Source organism: Sorex araneus, chromosome 2, assembly GCF_027595985.1.
Source record: "Sorex araneus isolate mSorAra2 chromosome 2, mSorAra2.pri, whole genome shotgun sequence".
Classification (NCBI taxonomy): Eukaryota; Metazoa; Chordata; class Mammalia; order Eulipotyphla; family Soricidae; genus Sorex; species Sorex araneus.
The window spans coordinates 213,055,343-213,080,699 of NC_073303.1; the positions used below are offsets into that span (position 1 = coordinate 213,055,343).

The 25,357-nt window shown below is 50.5% G+C and overlaps 1 protein-coding gene across 1 annotated transcript in view; it reads left to right on the plus strand.

The window, feature by feature from the left end:
* Positions 1-25,357, plus strand: part of PPM1H (protein phosphatase, Mg2+/Mn2+ dependent 1H) — a 331,573-nt gene that overhangs the window by 236,209 nt on the left and 70,007 nt on the right. The window contains exon 6 of the mRNA XM_055127374.1: positions 1,268-1,386. Within this exon, the coding sequence (XP_054983349.1) occupies positions 1,268-1,386 (119 nt within the window). The remainder of the gene's footprint in view (positions 1-1,267; positions 1,387-25,357) is intronic.

Genomic DNA, 25,357 nt, shown 5'->3' on the forward strand with positions numbered 1-25,357 from the left:
GCTGACATCCCGCTCTGCCCTCCCTGAAGCTCTGAGAAGTGTAGGGTCAGGACCTTGGGAAGGGGCCGTAAGCCGTGCCGGCCTCCCGTGGGCCAAGGCCACGGCCATCTGTCTGGGGCAGCGACCCCTGGCTTTCCTGCCGTGCCAGGCTGTGTGATCGCTCTCGCCACTCTTTCTCCTGCCAGAAAATAGGAGCGATGAGAAGACTCCGGTCCGTCATGCCGGCGTAGAGCTTGGCACGGGAAAGCTCCCCCATACAGGTTTCCTCACCGTGTGTGGCCGCAGAGCAGGGAATTCACCTTCGAGCGTTTCATCTCCTGGATAGCTGGGTTTGAGTTTTGAGTGTGACAATGAGACTGTTTGTTGTTTCTCTGCAATTCCCTAAGTGGCTGTTGGCTCAAGACTTTTCCTAGTGTGAATAGAGATGGGGGGGTGTGGGCGGTGGGGCGGGGGGGAGAGAAGCCATCTGCTCTGGAATCATCTTCCAATTACATGATCAAATTACTTGCAGAGCAAAATGGAGGGAGTCCAACAGAAAGTTCCTGTCGGGTGCCCCCAGCCCGTTCTCTCAGACCCTGAAGTCATGGGGAGCCTTACGGGCAGCTCTTCAAAGCCAGGCCGGAGGAAGAAGGGCTTGAGCTCCCGGGAGCAGAAAGCCGAGGAGTTAGACCAGCTACTTTCCCGCCTTGCCCACGGGCGTGAGTGCTGGGAAGGCGAGACCGTCTTGGATTGGAATGTTTTGAAAAGGAAAGCCCGGAGAAAGTTCTTTTCCTGGGGGCTGGAGTGATAGCACAGTGGGTAGGGCGTTTGCCTTGCTTGAGGCTGACCCGGGTTTGATTCCCAGCATCCCATAGGGTCCCCTGAGCACTGCCAGGGGTAATTCCTGAGTGCAGAGCCAGGAGTAACCCCTGTGCATCGCCAGGTGTGACCCAAAAAAGAAAAAAAATAAATAAAAAGAAAGTTCTTTTCCTTAGGACTTCTGGGACACCTGCCTTGGATGTGTATTCATGTATTGCAAAACAGTTTCCTCCCCTGACCAGTGACAGTCGTGCTTTTGTTTTTTCTGGCGTTCATTTTTATTTAGATGCTGAAGTCTGTTTCCCTTGAACTAGAAGATGCTTTTCATGGTTTTTAACTAGGGCCTATCTTGATTTGTTTTAAAAAAAAAATTAAGAATCCCGCCTATTCTTTTTTTCCACTAAATGTCTCTTGTTTTTTTTTTCCCTCCCCCCCCCCACCCTTTCTTTCTCTCCTTTTTTGCTACTAGGCATTCATGCAGCCTCACTTGCTGGGAAATGAGTTCACACATTTGGAGTTTCCGAGGAGAGTGCAGAGAAAGGAACTTGGGAAGAAGATGCTGTACAGGGACTTTAATATGACAGGCTGGTAAGAACATGCCTCCCCGGGCCTCCGTGCGGCCCTGGGCGTGCGAGGGTGGCGTTGCCCGTGGGACAGGCCCACGGCTCACGCCCAGATGAGGAGGGCCGAGGAGGCCTGGCTCCTGGGAAGAAGCAGCCGCCCCTCTTACTGCTGCTGCTGCCTCTGTCAGGCCACCACCACTCACACCCCGGCCATGGGCTCGCATCTGTGCGTCGCCAGAGCTTTGGGTTCGCTGGTCCCCGTGACGCTGATGTCATTCCTCACTTCTCACCCAGCAAGCATCTGTGGGCTTTTAAACCTATTAATTGTGATGTTGTGTTCCCTCCCCCATCCCCCCCACCTCGGTCAGGGAAACAAAAGAGGTTGTGGAGCTGGAAAGAGGGTGGATTGGGCCAAAGGTTGACGTTGTCACCGGGTAGCTCTGCTCTTTCTAAATAGACCCAAGTGGGGAAGATTTAACTCCTTAAATCCTGTTTTTGTCCTGGATAAACAATATACACACATTCTTTGAAGAGTCATTGTAAAGACCCGTCATGAGCTGTCATTATTTATCACTGGCGTACCATTGTTTTATTTATTTATTTATTTATTTATTTATTTTTTGGTTTGGGGGTCACACCCGGTGATGCTCAGGGGTTACTCCTGGCACTCCAAACTCAGGAATTACTCCTGGTGGTACTCGAGGGACCATATGGGATGTTGGGAATTGAACCCGAGTCGGCCGCGTGCAAGGCATATGCCCTACCCGCTGTGCTGCCGCTCCAGCCCCATGTTTTATTATTATTTAATTTTATTTGAGTTTAAATAAGAGTTCTTTGTGTGTGTGTGTATGTGTGTGTGTGTGTTATTCCCCGAACACATTTATATCAGCACCAAGACTGTGTAAATAGTGGTCAGTGGCGAACATCATTGACTGTGGCCTCAGTTTCTCCCCTCTGGAAGGTCGGTATGATGATGAGGTATTTGTATGTATAGATACATTGGGGAGGGGCCACACCTACCAGTTCTCAGGGACTCTCCCTCTCAGGGTCACTTCTGGTAGTCTTAAGGGAACCATATGTGATGCTGGAGAGGGCTTAGTCACATACCATGCAAGCACCTTCTCCGTTATACTCTCTCTCTCTCCCTCTCCCTCTCTGTCTCTCTTTCTCTCTCTCTGTCTCTCTCTCTCTCTAGCCCCATATTTAGACATTATATAGTTGATGTCAGAACCAAATGAGAGAACATTTCCTAGTGTATAGAAGTATGGAACGAAGATTGTTTTTCTCACATCCCAGCATCCAGCTGTGAGCCAGTGGCTCTCCTACAAGTCTAGAGTGCAGTAGGAGAAAAGACTATAAACTCATATTAGCTGTAACTAAAACACAGGGGGAAAGTGTGGTTACTTTTTTTCCTTTTTCTGTAAAAGGTGGGGGTGAGGGCTGGAGCGATAGCACAGCAGGTAGGGCGTTTGCCTTGCACGTGGGTTTGATTCCCAGCATCCCATATAGTCCCCCAAGCACTGCCAGGAGTAATTCCTGAGTGCATGAGCCAGGAGTAACCCCTGTGCATCACTGGGTGTGACCCAAAAATTAAAAAAAGGTGGGGGTGGTTATTGAGGATCATATCCAGAGCCTCGTACATGCAGAACATAAGCTAACACCACCGAATCACGTCTCTGTCTCTTCCTCATTGACCAGAATAGTTGGAACAGCCAGTCACAGCCCAGATTTCCATGGCGATGCCTTCTTCTTTATGGTTTGTGTACTGTGGAAATCATTGCACCGTGCAGGGTGAATGAGAAGCTGATCTAAGTCACTTCTGGTTGTGTTTTTTCCAACTGCAAGTGAAGAGTCACTCTTCTAGACAGGATGAGTAAACTGCAGTTCAAGAGCTGCTACCACCCCTCTCTACACATAAATAAACATTAGTTTTGACAAATATAGTCACATTCATTTGAGCACATTTCAGCTTTGGTTTCATTTACAACACAGGCAGAGACAGAGTAGTTGATTAATTGCAGCAGAGACCATATGACCAACAAGACCTGAATGATTACCTCTGCTCTAAAATATGCACTGCACTGTAGCACTGCCGTCCCGTTGCTCATCGATTGGCTCGAGCAAACACCAGTAACATCTCCATTGTGAGACTTATTGTTACTGTTTTTGGCGTATCGAATATGCCACGTGTAGTTTGCTAGGCTCTGCCATGCAGGAAGGATACTCTCGTTAGCTTGCCAGGCTCTGAGAGGGACAGAGGAATCGAACCTGGGTCGACTGTGTTCAAGGCAAATGCCCTACCCACTGTGCTATCACTCCAGCCCACTCTCTAAAGTATAAATGATAAAAATGGCTTTGCTTTCTCTGTATCTGTGTCCAGTCTCTCTAACCCTTACTTAATGGTTTTGTCAATTTAGTTTTACTTTATATAAAATTACCCAGCACAATATGCAGAAAAAAATTAAAACAAGGGCCAGTATACTTTCAAAAAGCCTAGCGGAGTTTGGTTTTGAAGAATTTGGAAATATGAAAGGAGAAGCATCAAGGATTAGAAACACACAAGATGATAAACGCAAGGGCTGGAGCGATAGCACAGCGGTTGGGTGTTTGCTTTTCGCGCGGCTGACCCGAGTTCAATTCCTCTGCCCCTCTCAGAGAGCCCGGCAAGCTACCGAGAGTATGGAGCCCGCATGGCAGAGCCTGGCAAGCTACCTGTGCGTATTGGATATGCCAAAAACAGTAACAATAAGCCTCTCAATAAGAGACGTTACTGGTGCCTGCTCAAACAAATCGATGAGCAACGGGATGACAGTGACAGATAAATGCAAAGAGTAGATTTAAGAGACAGTGAGGGAAACGGCCAAACATAAGAAGAGGCGTGTCTGTGGGAAATCAGACAGAATTTGTATTGAGAGCACATAATGAGGATATGGGAAGCTGGGCAGAGAGATTGAGACTTACTGTGGGAGGCACAGTATTACTATTGTGCGTTTCTCAGGAGGATGAATGACGAAAGCGCTCAGAAGCTGGTTCTGAGAGGAGTGGAAGGAGATGGATGCAGAAATAAAACAGATTCAGGTACCCAGAGAAAAAAATATGTGTGCAATCTCTACGGCCAAACAGAGGGCCGGGAGGCAGCAGGAAAGGAAATGAGCAAGGCTTGCACTAGGTAATTGAGGCCCAGGAATGAATGTAAGCGCTAAGCCAATAGCTGCTCCAATCACCCGTCTAAATATCTTTCTTCAACAAATCTGTGAGCCCCGCTCCCAGAACAGTGGGGACCCAGGGGCTCACCCAGCGCCTGACACAGCACGGCCAGGCAGAAAGTGCATATCGGAGGAGAGGAAGTAAAAGGTGTGATTGATAGGAACTGATGGAGATGATGATGATTGATAGGAAAGGAACCACGGAGCCTATATTTGACACATGTTAAGTTTGAAGTAAGCCAATTTGTCCTTTCCAGGCTAGAGAAGTAAATTCTATCTAAAAAGTGAAAGTAGTGTTGGTTTTTTTCTTTTTTTTAAAAAAAAGGATAATGAGCTCCAAGGCTGCTCAGATTGGGACTGGGCCTCCTCCACCCAGATCCCCCATTTTCCAGTAGCTAGACGGTCACATCCAGAGACGGCCCCCAGCATCGTGTAATCCTGTCAACAGCCAGCATCCAGAGACTTAAAAGCCAGCTCCCCGAAGATATCTTATAGCCTACTTCTCCCTCTGGGAGAACCTGGCAAACTACTGGGAGTTTCCTGCCCACATGGGAGAGCCTGGCAAGGTCCCTATGGTGTATTAATATGCCAGTACCAGTAATAAGCTGGGTCTCATTCCTCTGACCCTAAAAGAGCCTCCTGTACGGCATCGCTGGAAGGACGAGTAGAAAGAGGCTGCTAAAATCTCAGGGCTCGGACGAATGGAGACGTTACTGAGGCTGCTCGAGAAATTCGATGATCAACGGGATGATGATGATGATGATGATGATGATGAATGTGATCCTATGTTCTTATTTTTTTTTCTCTGTGTCGGGGTGATGAGGGTACTTCTTGGGTACCATCAGGGCTATATCTGGCAGTGCTGGGGAATCATGCTAAGGCATTGAAATCAGGGTCTCCCACATGCAAAGCATGTATACCAGCCCTTTGAGCCATCGTCCACCACTTAAAATGTTTTAAATATTTAAATTAGAGAAATTTATAAACTACATTATATCCCACGGCAGAGCCTGGCAAGCTACCCATGGCATATTGGATATGCCAAAAATAGTAACAATAAGTCTCTCAATGAGAGACGTTACTGGTGCCCACAAATCAATGAGCAACAGGATGACAGTGACAGTGACAGTGACATTATATCCAACTTTTTTTTTTTTGCTTTTTGGGTCATATCCGGCGATGCTCAGGGGTTACTCCTGTCTCTGCACTCAGAAATTACTCCTGACGGTGCTCGGGGGACCATATAGGATGCTGGGAATCGAACCCAGGTAGGCCGAGTGCAAGGCAAATGCCCTACCCACTGTGCTACTGCTCCAGCCCTATATCCAACTTCAAATGCACATTTCTTTTTCTCTCCATCTCTCCCTAGGTTTTTCTTACACTCTTCTCCCTCCTCTCTTTCTCTGAAATAATAGTCTTTAAGTCCATCCATGGGCTATATTTAATTGTATAAAACTGCCACAAAAGGTACCAAACAATTGAGCCAAGACTGATAATGGTTTCAGTCAGACTTGAGGACATGGTTTGTTTCAGCGAGTTCCCTGTTTGGCTTCTGGCTCACAACTTTGGCTCAGGGCGGAGATTCACAAGCATCCTGATGTATCTCCTGATGACTTCTGATTTAAAAATGATACTTTAGGAATAGAAAGTTCTTTACAGCTTTGTCAGAAGTCAGCAAGTTTGAATTCAGTTCAGACCACCACCCCTGTAAGCTCCCTCCCTCAATGCCAGCAAGTTTCTTTGAGAATTTTTTATAAGAGTGGAGTGATAGCACAGTGGGTAGAGCGTTTGCCTTGCACGCGGCTGACCTGGGTTCGATTCCTCTGTCCCTCTCGGAGAGCCCGGCAAGCTACCGAGAGTATTCCGCCCACACAGCAGAGCCTGGCAAGCTCCCCGTGGCATATTCGATATGGCAAAAACAGTAACAACAAATCTCACAATGGAGATGTTACTGATGCCCGCTCAAGCAAATCGATGAGCGGGAAGACAGACAGTGCTACAGTGCATTCTAGCATCTGTATGTGTGTGTGTGCACATGCGTGTGTGTGTGTGTGTCTGTCTGTCTCTGTGTGTATGTTTGAAGTGTAAGAAACTTGGGGTCAAAGTTGCTGCCTATCTGAGGTGACTACAGAAAGATTTGGGCTGAGAATGGCTCTGTGGCTGAAAGAATGTCTCCCTCACCTTAAGGCCGTGAGTTCAAATCCCAGCGCCACCAAAACATACTGAGTGATCCCGCGGGCTGTGCTGTGAGGCATTCCCAGTGAGAAAGGGGCCTGATGAGGCTTCAGAAGCACCAGGGGCAGCCTGAAGGCCTGAACTAAATCCTCAGTGCTCCTGCAGCAAGGTGCTCCTGACCGGTCCACAGCCTGGGGTGTTGGCAAGAGAAAACCAGTCGAGAGTGAGCAAGGGGCTAGCAAATTAACTCAGAGAGACCATTGCCCTGTGTTTCCCTTGCCCCCCAAAGACCTTCCGTTGCTGCCCCATCAGGGTGGGTCGAAGGTAAACTGGTGAACAATAGAAATGTGTCAGACTTGAGGACACAAATCCTTCCCTCGTCCCTCCCGTTTCTTGGCTTCAGCCATAGCCATGGCCTATAAACTTGTTTCTCCTAAGCCCCCCTGACAGATAAAGGGGGCGGCTCCTTCAGAGCAACCTCATCTGCAAAGACCCGGGTAGGAGAATTGTTCTCCCCTCTCTCGCCCCTCTCATCCCACTGGTCATGGGGTTAACGAACGAGAGGATGGGGTGCTCAGGGCCAGGCACTGTCGTGAGAACTTCTCGTGGCACACATGGAACCAAACTGCGTACATTGTACAGATGGGGAGACTGAGGCAGAGAAGCTAAACTGCTTAAGGTGCTGCAATGAGGGAAACCCTGGGATGTGACCCTGACCAGCCTCCCTGGAGGGTTTGTGGGGCTGGCAACAGGCTTGGCTGCCAGATGCACCCTCCCTGGTGTTCCCATTTCACAGATTAGCAAATGTGTGCTTCGAGGGGCGAAGCCAAAATGTGTCAGAACAAGTGCTAGAACTTTGGTCTCTGCCTCATATGGCAGGCTCTTTTTTTTTTTATTTTGTATTAGTGAATTATATATATATATATGATGGGTCTCATTCCTCTGAGCCAGAAGAGTCTCTAATGCGGCACCATTGGGAAGGACGAGTAAAGAGAGGCTGCTAAAATCTCAGGGCTAGGATGAATGGAGACATTACTGGCCCGCTTGAGCAAATCGATGATCAACGGCATGACAGCGATACAGTGATTAGTGAATCACCGTGAGGTACAGTTACAGACTTGACTTCCGTGCTTGTGTTTCAGTCATACAATGGTCGAGTACCCATCCCTCCGCCAGTGCCCATTCTCCACCACCAACGGTCCCAGCACCCCTCCTACTGCCCTCACCCTATCCCCTCCCCTCACCCCACCCCGCCTCTGTGGCAGGGCATTCCCTTTTGCTCTCTCTCTCCCTTTGAGTGTTGTGTTTTGCTGTAGTGGTATTGAGTGGGCATCGTGTTTGATCTATAGTCTACTTTTCAGCCCACCTCTCCCATCCCGAACAGGCCCTCCTAGCACCCTTTGCTTGGTGGTCCCTTTTCCTTCTCTATCTAAGGTTGCAGGCTCTTTTTTGATACCTCTAATTTTCATTGGGATCAGATTGATCATAATTCAGTTTTGGGACCGGAGAGTGAGGACCGTGGGTAAGGTTCTTCTTACCCTGCATGTGGCTGACCCTCATTCAGTCCCCAGCCCCACACAGGGGCCCTGGAGCAGAGCTAGGAACGATCCCTGAGCACAGAGCTAGGAGTAACCACAGCACCACTGAGTGGAGCCCGACCCACCCCCCCCACCCCCCGCCCTGCAAAACGCCAAACAATCAATCCATTTTGTTTTGAGCGGTGGTGTCCTTTCTCTCTGGGCACCTCTGTGCCTCCCAGGATTCACCTCTGTCCTCTCAGGGGACACAGGGACAGAATGAAGCGTCTTGGTAGCTGACCAGGGCCTTCGCGTTCCCGCTTCCCATCTCCCTGGGAACCACTTACTCTACTGGACGGATGAAACGGTCGGAGCAAGCGCGCTGTCTCTCGGCGTCTGTGTGTGATTCGGGTGGGGATGGGAGGGATGAGCCCCCAGCGAATCGAATCTCCGGTGCTTGGGCAGGCTGCCCTGCTCTCATCCCGCGCGGTCGCGCCAGCGTGCAAGTGTGTCTGCAGCGAGGAGGAAGTGTGCGACAGGATGCCAGCCCCGGGAAGCCTCGTCTCCTAATTAAGGATGAGCCTGCCGCCTCCTGCCAGGGGCTCTGTCTCTTCCACCCTCGCGCTTTCACGGAAACTGAGAAGCAGCCTGGCAGGCCCAGATTGCACCGAGGACAAAAGGTCATTGTCACCAGGACTCGGCCTCGTGCACTTGGTCTTCCCCGACTGGCCTTCCCCTCCCCGCTGGCCCCCAGAGAGTCTGCAAAGCCGTGTGATTTCTATACAAGGCTTTTTTTCTGTCCCAAACTTGATGGGTCCCTGAGGTGACCGGGCTCTCCCCTCCTGCGGCTGGTATCATTGGTTCTGGTGCCAGAGCTCCAGCCTCCTGCCGCTGCCCTTCCTATCTGTCCCCCACCCGCCACCTGCCAATGCACGTGGCACCCGAGCTGGCTTGGTGAGCCCTGAGCCCCCTGCCCCAGAGGCCCCCAGACTGTCCCAGGCTGTCATTTGCTAGCAGGTGTCGATGTGCGCCGCTTTGAAACAACAGCCTCTCACAGCTGGCTTTGGGGGCACCAAGTCTTGCTCGCGGGGGCTGCGGTTGATGGCGTGTTCTCTCATAGAAGCCGTGTTCTTGGTGTTCTGTGTCCAGCCACGTGGGGGGAGGAGCAAGTGCCCCCCGCCCCCACTCCAGAGGGGTGTGGAGGGGGGGAGGCGGGTCATGCCAGAGGAGGCTATAGCCTCGCCCCTGGCTTTGGGCCAGAATCTCGGCAGCTGTTCCCCGGCGGATGGGGTGGGATTCGGAGCGAGAGCCGGGGCCAGAGAGGAAGAGCGGTCCATCCTGTGAGTGTGAGATTGCTTCCAGATGGTTCTGGTTAGGGATAAAGCACACCAGAATTCTTTCTTGAAGCAAGCCCTTTAAACATTTATGATGGTCTTATTTCAGAGGACAGGCTGGTCCTGTAACCTGAGCTGGCCGTCCCGACTCAGCCAAGAGAGCCCGGCCTGGGGCCATCTGCTCCCCAGTGTCTGGGACCCAGGCGCTCTCTCTCTCTCTCTCTCTCTCTCTCTCTCTCTCTCTCTCTCTCTCTCTCTCTCTCTCTCTCTCTCTCTCTCTCTGCGGAGGCTCCAGGCGCTTGTGAGAAGACCAGGCCTAGATCAACTATTTGTAAGGAGCATCCTTTGCCCCTGGCTGCCAACCCCAGGCCTGGTAGAAGGGGTGCACTTCGGTTTCCAGATCTTTAGGAAAATGGGTCTGGAGCGATAGCACAGCAAGGAGGGCATTTGCCTTGCACGCAGCCAACCTGGGTTCGATTCCCAGCATCCCATAGGGTCCCCTGAGCACAGCCAGGAGTAATTCCTGAGTGCAGAGCCAGGAGGAACCCCTGTGCATCACCGGGTGTGACCCAAAAAGCAAAAATAAATAAATAGGGGCTGGAGTGATAGCACAGCAGGTAGGGCGTTTGCCTTGCACACGGCCAACCCAGGTTCAATTCTCAGCATCCCATATGGTTCCCTGAGCACTGCCAAGGGTAAATCCTGAGTGTAGAGCCAGGAGCTACCCCTGAGCGTCGCTGGGTGTGACCCAAAAAGAAAACAAAAACAAAAACAAAAAACAGGGCTTTAGGAAAAGGCAGATTCCATTAGAAGGAAACTGTCTTCCATTTCTGTCTCTTTCAGACGCCAACAGTCTGATAAGGGTGATTTTTCCCACTTCCGTTTCTTTTAAAACCAGGAACAAGTGGGGCTGGAGTAACAGTTCAGGGGGGGTAAGGCACTCGCCTTGTACACGGCTGACCCCACTTGTCTGCCCAGCACCACACGTGGTTTTCTGGACGCTGCCAGGAGTGATCCCTGAGTAGGGAAGAAGGAGAAAGCACCGAACACGGCCAGATGTGGCCAAAACAAACACACAAACAACAGGAAGGGGGAAAGTTAGGAGTAACTCAAAGAATTTTTTTTTCCAACGGGAGAAGAGTGGAGTGAATTCCACAGACGTCATTACCCACTGTGCCTGGGGAGAGAAAATTGGTTGAAATTTGGGAAATAGAAAACTTCATGCCTCGTGTTACACTGGCTCCATCTCGGCTGCTCTAGAGTCTCATGTGCTCATGGTTAGTTGACCTGTGAGGGTACGGAATATTGTCATGATTGTGTAGGATTTTCACGAGTTCTGTAGGATGGCGTTGCTGCCTCTATCCTAGTTGAGAGGAAGGACAGGAGTGCCAGGAGCTGCCTTATCTAGACATCTCAACCAGAAGGAGTTTTTTGTTAGTTTGTTTCTGTTAGGACTGGAGCAATAGGGTAGGTCGTTTGCCTTGCACGAGGCCAACCCAGGTTCAATTCCTTCATCCCTCTCGGAGAGCCCGGCAAGCTACCGAGAGGATCCCGCCCGCATGGCAGAGCTGGCAAGCTCCCCGTGGCGCATTCGATATGCCAAAAACAGTCACAACAAGTCTCACCATGGAGACATTACTGATGTCCGCGCGAGCAAATTGATGAACAGCGGGATGACAGTGCGACAGTGCTACAGTGCTTTTGTTAGTTTCAACTGAGCGTAGACTCAGAGAGGAGAATGGTGTGGTCACTGTGTGTGGCTTGCTGGTCAACCCAAGCTGGCTGGGGAATGGGCTTGACTCCATTCCTCAGATCTTCGGGCCGCTGTATTTGGGTGAACCTGCCTGCCGGCTAGGACAAAGACTTTTCTCCTGCCCTGATCAGGAGTGTCCCTCCCTCTCACCAGGCTCCCTTGCTGGTCACAGCCAATGGCGCTTCTATTCCTCTATTCCTTGACCTTTTTCTTTTTTTTAAATAGGTAGGAGCCTCCCTAGCCGTGCTTTGCAGGGCTCCTCGGAACAAAACCTGCCAATGCTTAGTCCGGTGCTGGGGGGTTGCCAGGGCTGCACCCCGTGGTCAGGAGTCTGGGGTCTACAGGACTGGAATGGACCCCAAAGCCTCCAGCCCAGTGGGGCTTGGCTTTGCTGCTTCGGGCCCTCTCCCCCTCCCTTGCTTAGGTTCTGGGGAGTCTTTCATTCTCTGAAGATCAGATTGAAAAGCAGTTTCACTCCCAGCCCTGCCCATTTTGTTTGGGGTGACCTTGATTCTTGGTCTGCGGCCCGGAGCCCAGTGCAAGGATGGAAACCCTAGCCCCCCACCCCCCCCACCCCCAGCCCCGGGCTTCTTTCCTCATCAACAAGCCAAACATCTTTTTTTTCTTTCTGGGTCACACCCGGTGATGCACAGGGGTCACTCCTGGCTCATGCACTCAGGTCACTCCTGGCTCATGCACGCAGGAATTACCCCCTGGCAGTGCTCAGGAGACCCTATGGGATGCTGGGATTCAAACCCAGGTCGGCCGAGTGCAAGGCAAATGCCCTACCCTCTGTGCTGTCGCTCCAGCCCCCCACAACACACACAAGCCAAACTTTTTTTTTTATTTTTTAAATTTTATTGAATCACCGTGAGATAGTTACAAGCTTTCATGTTTGGGTTACAATCTCACAATGATCAAACACCCATCCCTCCACCAGTGCACATTCTCCACCACCAATATCCCGGGTATACCCCCCCTTTCCCACCCTCCCCCTGCCTCCATGGCAGACAATATTCCCCACACTCTCTCTCTACTTTAGGGCATTATGGCTTGCAACACAGACACTGAGAGGTCATCATGCTTGGTCCATTATCTACTTTCGGCACACATCTCCCATCCCAACTGGTTCCTCCAGCCGTCATTTTCCTAGTGATCCCTTCTCTATTCCATCTGCCTTCTCCCCTCCGCTCATGAAGCAGGCTTCCAGCTATGGGGCAATCCCCCTGGCCGACGAGCCAAACAGTTTGCAGAGAGAAGCTCATTGCAGGCAGCCGGGAACACGGACGGGCGCTGCTGGGTCAAGTTTGACAAATCCCTTAGATGCAGCTTCTGTCTTCTTGACGGCTCTATCAGGGGCCCTCTGACGGCGTGCCCAGGCAGGCAGGGAAGCGGATACGCAGATTGCGAGCCGCCACGGAATGCTTTATGAAGCCAGCTCCGGAGCTGCGCCCGCATTTAATATAAATTGATTTATTGAATCAAGCACAGAAGCCCTCTTACAGAAACCCCAGGCTTTATCCTCCGGAGGACCACCTAATAAAGCAGCCCCAACTGACACTCCTCATTAACTTTTCCACTGATTCCCCAAGCAGTTGTTAAAGGGACAGTGCCCCCTCTTTGGGGCCTGAATTTATATGTGGTCCATGCCGGAGCGTCTAATTAGCCCAACATTATTGGTCTTCCTTGGAAAGCCTACATTTTCTAACAGCTTGACTCTCGCATTTTAAAGAGTCATTTGGAAATTCGAGTCCTGTGACTTTTTCCTCTTTTTACTGCTCTTAATCACTTCTAACCCCCGCTTTGGAAATTGACCTGCAGATGTCTCTGAGTAGCTCGGTCCTGCCGGGCTCCTCTCCTTCAAGGAATTTTTCAGGCCGCCTCGGGCCTCACCCTTGTGCCAGACCTCTGGGGCCTCACGGGGAGGCTTCTGAGACGCGCCTGAGAACTCACACATTTTCATTTCATAATTACCTCACGAGAAAGCAGACCTTTCCTGAGTTCAGCCTGGGATTCATTTCCTCCCGGCAACTTGTATTTTCATAATTTAATGGTGACGGGCCGCCACAGCAGCCATTTGATGGCTGAATAGAAATCTGGAAATCTGACTTTGCAGAAAACTCGGGAGCAGAGGCGTCTTTGCAGAGAATTTTTATGCCCAGCCCTCGACAGCTTGTCCTGGGTAGGCGCTGGCTGGAGCAGGGATTCAACACCCACGAAGGGGTCCCGGGGTTCCGAGTCCCAGTGAGGCCTGAAGTGAAGTTAGATAGTCACTTGGCTGGGAATGGGGGGTTTTTTTGGTGGAGGGGCTTCCCCTGGACGCGGGGTGTGGGTAGCTGGACCAGGATGATGAATGGCTCCTTGCCGTGTGCGTGTTCTGCATCTTTCCAGGCTTCTGCGGCTCTCGCTGCAGGAGCAGCAGGGAAGAAGGCCGGGCCTGCTGCGTGCAGCACATCTCCTGACAGTGATCAATGACTCCTCCCTCCCCGCCACTCTGCCCGCCGGGCCCGTGCAAGCCACGGGGTCTTTGCAAGTGGCGGGAAGCCAAGACAGACGGGCATTGTCAGGCCACATGGGGGAGAAGGAAGAGACGCCCCCAGCAGCTTGCTCCCTGGCGATCACCACCCTCTGTGGGCCACCTGAGTGGCCGGTGTCAGTTCATTGTCTCCAGCGGGGCCAACTGCTTTCAAGCCCTTCTTTATCCCTCAGAGCCTTAGGGCAGTCACAGCACTTTTGTCATCCCACTCGGAAACCTGTGAACACAGTCTTCTTTAGCCCCTGCACCCAGTGACCGTGGCTGGGGGGTGCCCGGGACATGTGCAGGGGAGACTTAGTGCCTAGTCATCTGGTCAAGTGTTAGGATGTCCAGGGCTTGCCAGAATCCCTGTGAAAATCGCCAACATCCTCGAGGCCAAGGAACCCAGGGGGCGCTCTTGAGATCTGGCCAACCTTGGCGGTACTTTGACTAGTCTTAGAGTTGACAACGGAGAACTGACAGGAATGTCCTCCAGTGTGACTTGGACAAATCCTGGAGCCTCAGTTTCTCCTTTTGTGAGTGAGTGAGTCTTTGTCACTTTTCTCCTTAATAAAAGTTCAGGTTTATTTTTAAAAATTTGAAATTGGGGCTAGAGAGATAAAGCGGAGTGGTGCTTGCCTTGCACATGGCCAGTTTGATCCCCAGCATCCCACATCGACCCCTGAGCACCGCCAGCAGTAATTTCTGAGTGCAGAGCCAGAAAGAACCCCTAAACATTGCTGGTTGCAGACTAAAAATCAAAGTAAATAATAAAATTTTAAAAGAAAAACAAAAAAATCCCCTCCCCGTCCCCAAAATGTCACTCCTGGTGGTGCTCAGGGGGCCATATGGGATGCCAGGAATCAAATCTGGGTTGGTCTTATGCAAGGCAAATGCCCTATCCACTATACTATTGACCCGACCTCAAACATACCATTTTACCAACAAATATTTCTTTTAAAATGTGACCAGTGAGGGAAATTGAGTCTGTTGGATCTTGTGCACAACTCGCTAAAGATAGTATATAGGGAGCCTGCAAAAAGGGATTTTAAGGGAAAACTTTGCAGGTGTGATAGACTGGGATTTCTAAGGCGATTGGGACTGGTGATGACTTTGTGGAGGAGGTTGTTAGGGGGTATTGTTGTTGTTGTTGTTGTTTTTAATCAGTGTGGAGAAACCAGGGCTCCTGCTGGGCCGGGCTGGGTCCTGGAGGCTTCCCTGTGATGCCAGTCGGCTATTTATTTATTCACTGCATCATGGGGACTTGGCAGAGTCTAGAGCAGCAGACGTGGGGTGCTGTAAGATTGGAACAGTCCTTTTTGCCATTGAATTATTTCAGTGTTTGGTCTCTCTGTAGATGGGGCATTGGTGTGTATCAGCAAGATGATTGTCCTGGTGGTTGCCTCATACCAGGGACATGTTAAAGGAAGTGAAAGGTCATAGACCAGGGTGGGCCTTGAAGAGACCTTTGACCTGGGTGAGCAGATGGGAGTCAATTCAGGGGGATCATTGGATGCCATACAATAACAGCCAATACTCGCACAGTGTTGAGAATGGGTAACCTCCCCCCATCTTCCTGTTTTTCCAAGACCCTGGCTGTCACGCCCATGAACTGCCTCTGGTGCCACTCATGGCCATGAATTCCAACCCTCCATTGTAATGTAATTTTGTGCTTCGAATAAGTCAACACTACTGTAAACTTATGACCTAAAATATAGTAAAATACAATTTTAAAAATTTGAGCAGTTTATTAGAGAGGTCTGGTAGAGAGAGGGATGGAATTATGAATGACTGATGTAAGGATGCTAACATTGGTGGTGGTCTTGTAGATGGAACATTGATTTCCTGAAATTCTGTTATCCACAGCTTTGTAAATCATGGTGAATCCATAAAAGAATTAAATTTTGAGAGCAAAGAATGCTATACCTCCATGAGATATGAAATGGCCCACCACAGGGCAGACAGTGCAGAGCTAGTGGCATCTTAGGACATAGGGCCCAATTCTTGGCCTATTTATAGGATCCTGTTTTTAAGGACATTCCAGATAATTGGGTGCTACGACACTTTAACAAATCTCCAGGTATTTCCCAGCCCTGCCAAGGAAATGTTTCCCTGTATCCAACCTACTGGTCCTCAGTTATAAAATAGATTTTTTTCCCCCATTTTCTCTACTTTCCAAGCTTCAGAATTGGGAAAACCAGTATTATCAGTTTTAAGCTGAAAAATCTCATGAAGGGCCAACTACAGAATTAGACAAAAGAGTGTTGGAGGGCTGGAACGCCTTGCACTCGGCCGACCCGGGATCAATTCCCAGTATCCCACAGGGTCCCCTGAGCATCGCCAGGAGTGATTCCTGAGTGCAGATCCAGGAGGAACCCCTGAGCATCGCTGAGTGTGGCCCAAAAAGCAAAAAAAAAAAAAGAGTGTTGGAAAGCCACCATGATAACTATGAGATCTCTCCTGCCATCATGTCTGTCTTACCTTCCGGTGGGTAAACCAGAGACTTTACAGAAAGGGCAAATTCCGATGCCTCTTTCTGAAGATCTCAATACAGAACTTCTCAATCAGAACTCTCAAGTACAGTGTTGTCACTTTTTTGTTCTCTGCCACGTTGCACTGGTATTAGTCAAATTCCAGCCTCTAGTTCCACGAGAATTTTATCAGCCTCCCAAGGTGACTCCTACACCACGCATCACACTCAGTCGCTTAAATGAGTGAGCACAGGACTTGGTCTCTGTAGGATAATCCATTTAAGACATCATCCTTCCAGCCTGCGGAGTGTTAGGTAGAGAATCGGAGATAGGAAATTCCAAAGAGCCTGTCCTCACGGTCCTTCTCATCAAGGGCAGGACTGATTCAAAGGTAATCCCGTTCCAAAGCTGCTACAGGCATGTTTACCCTCTGGCTAGTTTTTTCATGGGAGTGGTTATTTAAAACAGGCAAGGTTCTGCTCTACTTGCAAGATCCCTGAAATCTTGGAGTCTGTATTTTTTTTTTAAAGCTTCCCAAGTGTTTTTCTGCTTTAAGCATTGACCTTGGGCAGCCCCGGGCATTCACCCATAAATATAACAATAACTTGCAGCATACTGTTGGATAAAGAAAAACAAACACTGGACGCTCTAAGGTCTCTGACTTCTAGACCCTTGGTTATCCTCCTGCTGTTGCTAAGATGCCTCTACGTGAACCTGTTAGGGTAAAGCACGGGACTGATGGGGGTGGGGGCGTGGGGTGGGGCACAGGGACTGACCAGGTGCCAGCAGCAGGTCAGAGCTGAGCCACGCCTCTCTGTGTCCTTAGCAACCGACAGTGCGAATAACTGGATAGGTCAGGACATCGAGCTTCCCAGGTATTTCACCTGCTGATTCTTATTTCTATTCCCCCTGGATAAAGGATAATTCCTTCCTCAAACTTAACCTGGTCCTTCCAGGTGGCCTCAGGTCACCCCAGGAAAAGATAGAGTCTCTCAACTTACTGACCCCTGGATCATGGGCAAGCCAGACTTCAAGTCACACCTATTTCTACAGCGACCTTGAACATCATCCCCCTTCAAGTCGTTGAGGTTGCAGATCAGGAAGATGATATTTTTGGGGTTTGAGCAGGGAATAGGGGCTCACCCAGCAGCGCTAAGGGCTTACTCCTAGTTCTGCAGTCAGGGACCCCTCCCGTTGGGGCTTAGGGGACCATAGATGGTGACGGGGATTGAACCCAGGTTGGCCGTGTGCAAGACTGGCACCTGCCCATTGTGCTGTCTGGCAGACCTGGAACTTGGTGTGTTTAAACCCTGTGCAATCTACCACTGTAAAGACCAGGAGGAATCGGGTGGACTTGGACAAGTGTTGTGCAAACCGAAAAAAAGAAAAATGCTGGAGCGATAGCACAGCGGGTAGGGCATTTGCCTTGCACGCGGCCAACCCAGGTTCGATTCCTCCACCCCTCTCAGAGAGCCTGGCAAGCTACCGAGAGTATCCCGACCGCACTGCAGAGCCTGGCAAGCTCCCCGTGGTGTATTCAATATGCCAAAAACAGTCACAACAAGTCTCACCATGGAGACACTACTGGTGCCCGCTCGAGCAAATCGATGGGCAACGAACGAGATGACAGTGACAGACAGTGACACTTAAGGATGAGAATGAGTCACTGGGTGTTCCATGCATCACGGCATTTTATAGTATTGGCACAGATCCGTAACACCTCACGGTGTGCAGAGAGTGGTGGCTAAGAGCGACTGCACCGTGGAACCCATCTGGAATTGAACCTGACCTTTAGTATTTCCTAGCTGTGTGACCCGAAGCTTCTTATTTGTGTAATAGGGTTTGTATCAATGCCTCACAAGGCGGTATTGCATGAATTTGAAGGAGATAGTAGTAGAGAGTGGGTAAGGCGCTTGTCCTGCATGTCCTCAATTCACATCCAGGCTCCATCCCACAACACGTGGCCTCTGGAGCCCCACCAGGGATGACCCCTAAGCCCTGAGCAGAGCTGGGAATGACCCAACCCTCCGCCCTGCCCCCCCAACACACACACACACACACACACACACACACACACACACACAGAGATCAGGTACTTAGACCAAAGTGATTGTACAATAAATGTGGGATATATTAAAATTTGTAGTGTTAGGGGTGAGGTAACTGCATAAATGTAACAGCTGCTGCCTTTGCAGTTCATCCTCACCTTGACGTGTGAGCAGAGGCTGCTGTGCTCCCGGGTCTGTGCTCTTTATCCTGGTGTTCATAGACTCTGAGGGTTAGCGGAGTACTCCTGGAGAGCATAGGGGTCCGCAGAATAAAACTCTATGTCTCTTGAAGATTTGCGGCCCAGGAAGGACTTCTTTTGCATGCTAACCTGAGTATCGATCGTACGTTTGCTTGCATGACGTTCTCCTAATGTCAGGAACAAGCAGAAGACTTTGATGCTCGATTTTAAGAGCCTGGCTTGAGCTTGGAGGACCCCATGTGCTGGTACCCTTTCTAGGGCATTTGAATAGAAATTCTGATTTGATGTCACCAGGGGTGGGGTCTCCGTGCTGGAGTGACTTACAGGAGGTGTCAGGGAGGGGAGGGTTTACCTTGGAGCCCCCTGCTCCATGCGGCAGCCTGCTAGAGCAGCGCAGGGTAGGGTGGCTCTCTTTGTGCGAATGGCCTGTTCACTGGTTTCTTTCCGGTATCTGTGGATATGGAGCGAGTCGGTTATCTCCGGGTTTGTACATATGATCTCGGTCTCCTACAAGATTAAGGATGGTGTCAACGAAATTCATGATTGCTTCAGAATTAATGGTCCCTGAGAAAGTTGAAATCACTCCAGTATCTGTGTGCTCATAAAATAAAGAGTCTCAGAGTCCTACCTGAGGGAGATCTAAATGTTATTGATTAGCATGCAGAGTTTTTCTAACCAAAAGCTAATGCCTGTCAAGTGAATGCTGACTCAAAAATAATCTCCAAGCCGGGGCTGAAGCAATAGAACAGAGGCAGGGTGTAGACTCTTGCCTTGCACACAGCTGATGCACGTTTACTTCCCAGCCTCCCGTGTAGCCCCCTGAAGACCTCCAAGAGTATTTTTTGAGTGCAAAACCAGGAGTAACCCCTGAGCATGACCGGGTGTGGCCCAAAGATGGAAAAAAAGAAAAAAGGAAAGAATAATGTCCAACCCTGAAAAATCCTCCTAAAAGCAATTCAGAATTTTTTTCTCAAATATTATTTATATGCACAAATTGTGATATTTTCAGAAAACTGATTGAAAGTTTTTCTTTTCTTTGACATCATTTCCACCACTAACTTGGGCCTGAGAATTGAGAGATAATCTTGTTGCCTGTTCCCAGCTCCTGTGCAGATACTCAGTATACAGCCACAGATTTAGTTTGAGTTTCTGACTTAGAGTGACTAGGAACTGGTTATTTTCCTTGACTCAAATTTTCCAACGTGAATAAAAACACATTGTAGTATCAACTTAGTGTATGAAGATGAGCACTTTTGTTGTTCTTATTGGGGGAGAGGGGTACAAACCTAACATTGCTCAGGGTTTACTCCTGGCAGTATCACTGTATCACTGTCATCCCGTTGCTCATCGATTTGCTCAAGCAGGCACCAGTACTCCTGGCAGCACTAGGGACCGTATTTGGTGCCAGGGATCAAACTGAGGTTTGCCACATACCAGGTAAACACTTTAAACCCTGTACTGTCTCTCCAACCTCAGAAGTAAGCGTTTTTTAAATTTATTTATTTATTGAATCACCATGAGAATAGTTACAAAGCTTTCGGGTTTAAGTCTCGGTCATACAGTGATGAAACACCCGTCCCTTCACCAGTGCACAGTTTCCACCACCAACAACCCCAGCATACCCCCCATCCCACCCTCCCCCTACCTGTGTGGCAGATGATTTTCACATTACTCTCTCTCTCTACTTTGATGACATCCAATACTTCAACACCGGACCCACCATTATTATTTGATATTTTTTCCCCAACACCTAGATCTGCTGAAAAGGCAACATTAGACACTTTGTTTTCTATTGCTGATTATAAATAGCATATAATGTCGCACGGTCACAATAGCGGCTGTGCAATTTTGGAATTCTGGAATTTTAGGAGATAAGCATTTTTAATAGATTAAGCAGCATTTTTAAAAATCAAAGTTTGTTTATCCTGTTGTAAGGGTAAATACTGTTTTTTAGCTGTACTTGTTTATACACTTGAGAGAACTGGGATATTTCTCACAGTGAGTCACAAAGTGTGAAATTTCTGCTCTAACTCCTCTGCCTCTTACCGTCACCTACATGCCAGGTAGTGGGAAGAGTGTTTGGTCCAGAAGAGAGTCCTGATGCTCTTGCCAGAGCTCCAGGCATGATCTGGCCCAGGATGTGACAGAGGAAGGGAAGAAGAGGTGTTACTAGTACCCCACTGCCCAGGGCTTGTCAGTTTCCCCTACTCATCAGGAAGTTTCCTCCAGGACATCTGCAACTGCAGTGTGGCTGGAGCGATAAGCATAGCAGGTAGGGCATTTGCCTTGCACACAGATGACCTGGGTTCAATCCCCGGCATCCTATATGGTCCCCCAAGCCCCGCCAGGAGTAATTCCTGAGTGCAGAGCCAGCAGTAACCCCTGAGCATCGCTGGGTGTGACCCAATTTAAAAAAAGACAAAAAGAGGGACTGGAGCGATAGCACAGCAGGTAGGGCATTTGCCTTGCACGCGGCCGACCCGGGTTCGAATCCCAGCACCCATATGGTCCCCTGAGCACGGCCAGGGGTAATTCCTGAGTGCAGAGCCAGGAGTAACCCCTGTGCAGAGCCAGGTGTGACCCAAAAAAGCAAAAAAAAAAAAAAAAAAAGAAAACATCTGCAACCAAGCAGTGCCTGACGCTGGGTTCTGTCATGATGAACGTATTTCTGGAAAGATGACCGGAAGGTCCCATCTGTTCTTTGTTCCTCTCATTACAAACAGCCGCAGAGACAGACCCAGATAAGACTGCCCTGTACCTCCCATCTCTCTTCAGTTGCATGCCCAGATAGTCATCTCAAGCTTACAACTCAGTATAGTCTCGGCACTTGATCAGACCACTCTACTATTTTGACCGAAGTGCATCAACTTGTACATAACACTTAGGACTAGAAGCTTGTACTCATTTAACCAGCATTCCCAGGACTGGAAGGAAAGACAGGTAGCATTTGGAGAGCCTCGATTTCACAGGAGAGCTTTCCCAGGAATTAGATGTTCATGGTACCCACCAACAATAATCACGTAAGTCAGGGCCTTGATACATCCCAGTCAGGTGCTAGGATCTGGGAAGGATAGGTCAAGGGCTAGAGTGCGTGCCCTACCGCTGCATGCAGGACACCCAGGCTTGGTCCCCAGCACTGCCCGGTCCCTAAGTGCCATTGGCAGTGACCCCCAAGGAACAGACTAGGGGTAGCCCAAGCTGTGCTGTATGTATGTCGTGTTATCTCTCCCAAACTTAACATGACGGGTAATGCAAGCCAGCCCTGGGATGGCAGGTCTGTGGCTAAGATGCTGAGCATGTGCAGAATTTTTCTGGAGGGCACTACAAACACGACCCCGTCCCCCCCAAAAAAAATGTGGGCCCAGCACTCTGACGCTCACCCCAGGGCCCTGCCACCTCCTTAGTGCAAGGGTTAGGCTGGAGCCTAACCTCACGGAGCTTGGCTTGTGTCTACCCTACCCTGACCTTGTAGCAACATTTTTCTAGCCTGTTAAGATGTTATCCAGGGACAAATTTAAGAAATTTCAAAACTGTGAGTTTTTGAAGGAAGAAGGGAAAGGGGGTCTCTTGAAAGAAGGCAGTTGAAGCATAAAATTAGGGACTGGAGCGATAGCACAGCGGGTAGGGCCTTGCATGTGGCCGACCCGGGTTCGATTCCCAGCATCCCTTAGGGTCCGCTGAGCACCGCCAGGAGTGATTCCTGAGTGCATGAGTAACCCCTGTGCAACACCGGGTGTGACCCAAAAAGAATTAGACCAAAATAAAATACTAAAATCTTAGGGCAGGGCCTTAAAGGACATGCCCCCGCCAGCACCCCCCTGAGCGAGGAGGAAGTGGGGGCTGCCTCAGGACCCTTGGCCCTTGCCCTTCCCTTCCTTGCTCTAGTTGCTCGCCCGTGGTGGGTGGCAGGCGGGAGGAAGCCCAGGGTGATGGCCAGACCTGGGTTGCTTCTTCCAGGAAGTTCTGGGGGTGCAGAGAGATGGAGAGAGGAGCGCCGGGAAAGCCCCTCTGTGAATTCTGAGAATTGCCCAACTGGGGTCATGCCAAGCTCTTAAAAGCCACGAGGAGCACTTGGCTTCCGGGCACGAACCTTCTCCGGATCAGCCTGCCCAGGGTGATGTTTCAGCCCTGGCCTCCTGGAGGCCCGATCTTCATTGAGAATTGGTGGTCAGAAGGCAGAATGTTCCCCAAGACCCAGAGAGCTGTGCTCCACCCCCACCTGGTCAGCCCCTTGGACCGTGGAGGCCTCTGTGGGCCTGGCACCCCGTTTCTGAACTGGGCCGCATCTCTGGGGATGTAGAAGAATGTAAATGTCTGAACTCAATGGGCCCGGCTCCTCGGACCCTGTGGTATCTTCTCCTCCTCAGCCAGGGGCTCCCTGGGATGATTTCCTTGTCGTCTCTGCCACCCCGTGTGCAGGGTCCCACGAAAGGAGAGCATTTGCTAGGGCTGGGGGCCTGCCCAAGGCGGTCCAAGTCACTCACATGAGAACGGAGATGGGAATTCAGCAGCTCTGCGTGTGAGTCCTCGACGCATGGATGCAAGTCGAGGGGAGAGAAGCCAGGAAGCCAGTGTCCCCCAGGAGGATGTGCAGCTGAGGACGCCTCAAGGGGGCTGCGGGTGGAAGCTGCCTCTGACTCACTGGTTCGAGCAACCAAGTCGCAAGGGGGCTTAGCTGGGATCAGACTGTCCCCGAAGGAAGAAGGTCCCGGGGCTGCTCCCAGAAGGGCTCATGTTCTTCTTCAAGGACTTTGAAGTTCCACCGAGGAAACGAGGACTAGGAAAATAATGGTATTTCCGTTCCTGCTCTCTGGCGAAAGGTCAGAGCCTCGGAGAGCGGGGGGCCGTGGGAAGCGATCTGTGTGGATGATGCCAATGTATAAGTTTGGGGCGTCTGGCTGGTGGGTTGAAAAGTCAGAGTGGTAGCCCTGGCCAGAAATAGAGGAATCCAGCCAGGACAGGAAAGAACTTTTCCCGCATGGGAGATTCGCAAGTGGACTTCAATTGGAAGAAGCCAATTGTTGAGCTGACCCTTCGTGCCCAAATTGTTGGGCTGACCCTCTGTGCCTGGGAAAGCCACTGCAACAAGAGCAATGTTCTGGTGAGCTGCGTCCTTGGAAGGGTCTAGAGAATGTGCGAGGCAAGAAGAACATACTTCCTAGCTTCTAGAACTCTCTACTATATACATTATAAACAGATGGGAGCCTGGTGGGCCGGAGAGATGGGACAGCAGGTAGGGCAGTAGTCGCCATCCCTGGCATGCCCCGAGCCCTGCCAGGAGTGATCGCTCAGCACAGAGCCACGAATAAACCCTGAGCTCCGCTGGGTGTAACCCTGAAACAAAACCCAAAATGTTTTTGGTTATGCAGTGTTGCTGTATAAAGTTACTGCACTCCACCACCACCGAACTGCCCGTGACCCTCACCAGCTGCCCTTCTGCCACCTCTGATCCATCCGTGTTGAGCTCCCGCACCTCTCCCATCTAGTCATTTGATAATGCAGGGCCAACGGCTGGTCATGGTGCCACAGTGACTCTTCCTTCTTGGGTCACTTTGTATTCCACAGAGGAGTGAGATTGTCTGGTATTTGTGACCTAGAATTTTAACTTAAGGGAGGGGCACAGAAGTCTGAGGTATCTCTCTCTGATAGGACTCAGCCCTAGAGTTCAGGTCTCAGAAACCCCACTGGGTAAAGGTGAGATGATGCATAGGGATGCCCGCCAGAGGATAGTGTCCTTAGAGGTGCACCCCGGGGGGAGAGGGGTGCTGCCTGTCCTCATTCACCGTCCTTTGTCTGGTCTGAACCCACAAAGGGCCTGCCAGGTCACACATCGAGGGACAGAGCAGTGAACGAGAGACCAATCCCTCGCTTCGTGGGGCTGATGTTCTAGAAAGGGAAGCAGTACATCCACAAAGAGATGAGTTTGCAGATTAGAACGTGTCTGGGGCCAGAGAGAGAGAATCTTGCAGGCATCTGACCCGGGTTCAATCCCCGGCACTGCCTAGGGTCCTCTGAGCCCACCAGAAGTGATCCCTGAGTGCAGAGTCAAGACTGGGCCATGAACACAACCCGGTGTGTCCCACAAACAAAAAAGGAGGAGAAGGAGAAGAAAGTTTCTGATTGGACCGGGTGCAGTGCCATGGGAACCCAAGGGAAGGCTTTATGAATGACACATGGGTGTGGGCCATGGAGAGCCTAGGAGGGGACGAAGGGCCCAGACAGAGGCCTCGTGGCTTGTTACAGAAAGAGTGTGGTGAGAGCCCAAGGCAGTGACTGCAGATGTCACAGCAACGTGCCCAGATGGGTCCCGGCAAAGATGCATCTTGAGATTGTATTTGAACATGTGGAGAGGTCATGGAGAGTTTCAGGGTAGAAATGGGGATTACGGAGGGGCTGGCTTGGGCTGGAGCGATAGCACAGCGGTTGGGCATTCACCTTTCACGCGGCCGACCCGAGTTCGATTCCTCCGCCCCTCTTGGAGAGCCTGGCAAGCTACCGAGAGTATTGAGCCCGCGTGGCAGAGCCTGGCAAGCTACCCGTGCATATTGGATATGCCAAAAACAGTAACAATAAGTCTCTCAATGAGAGACATTACTGGTGCCCGATCGAACAAATCGATGGGCAACGGGATGACAGTGATGGACGGGCTGGAGCGATAGCACAGCGGGTAGGGCGTTTGCCTCGCACGCAGCCAACCTGGGTTTGATCCCCAGCATCCCATAATGGTGCCCCGAGCACTGCCAGGAGTAATTCCTAAGTGCATGAGCCAGGAGTAAC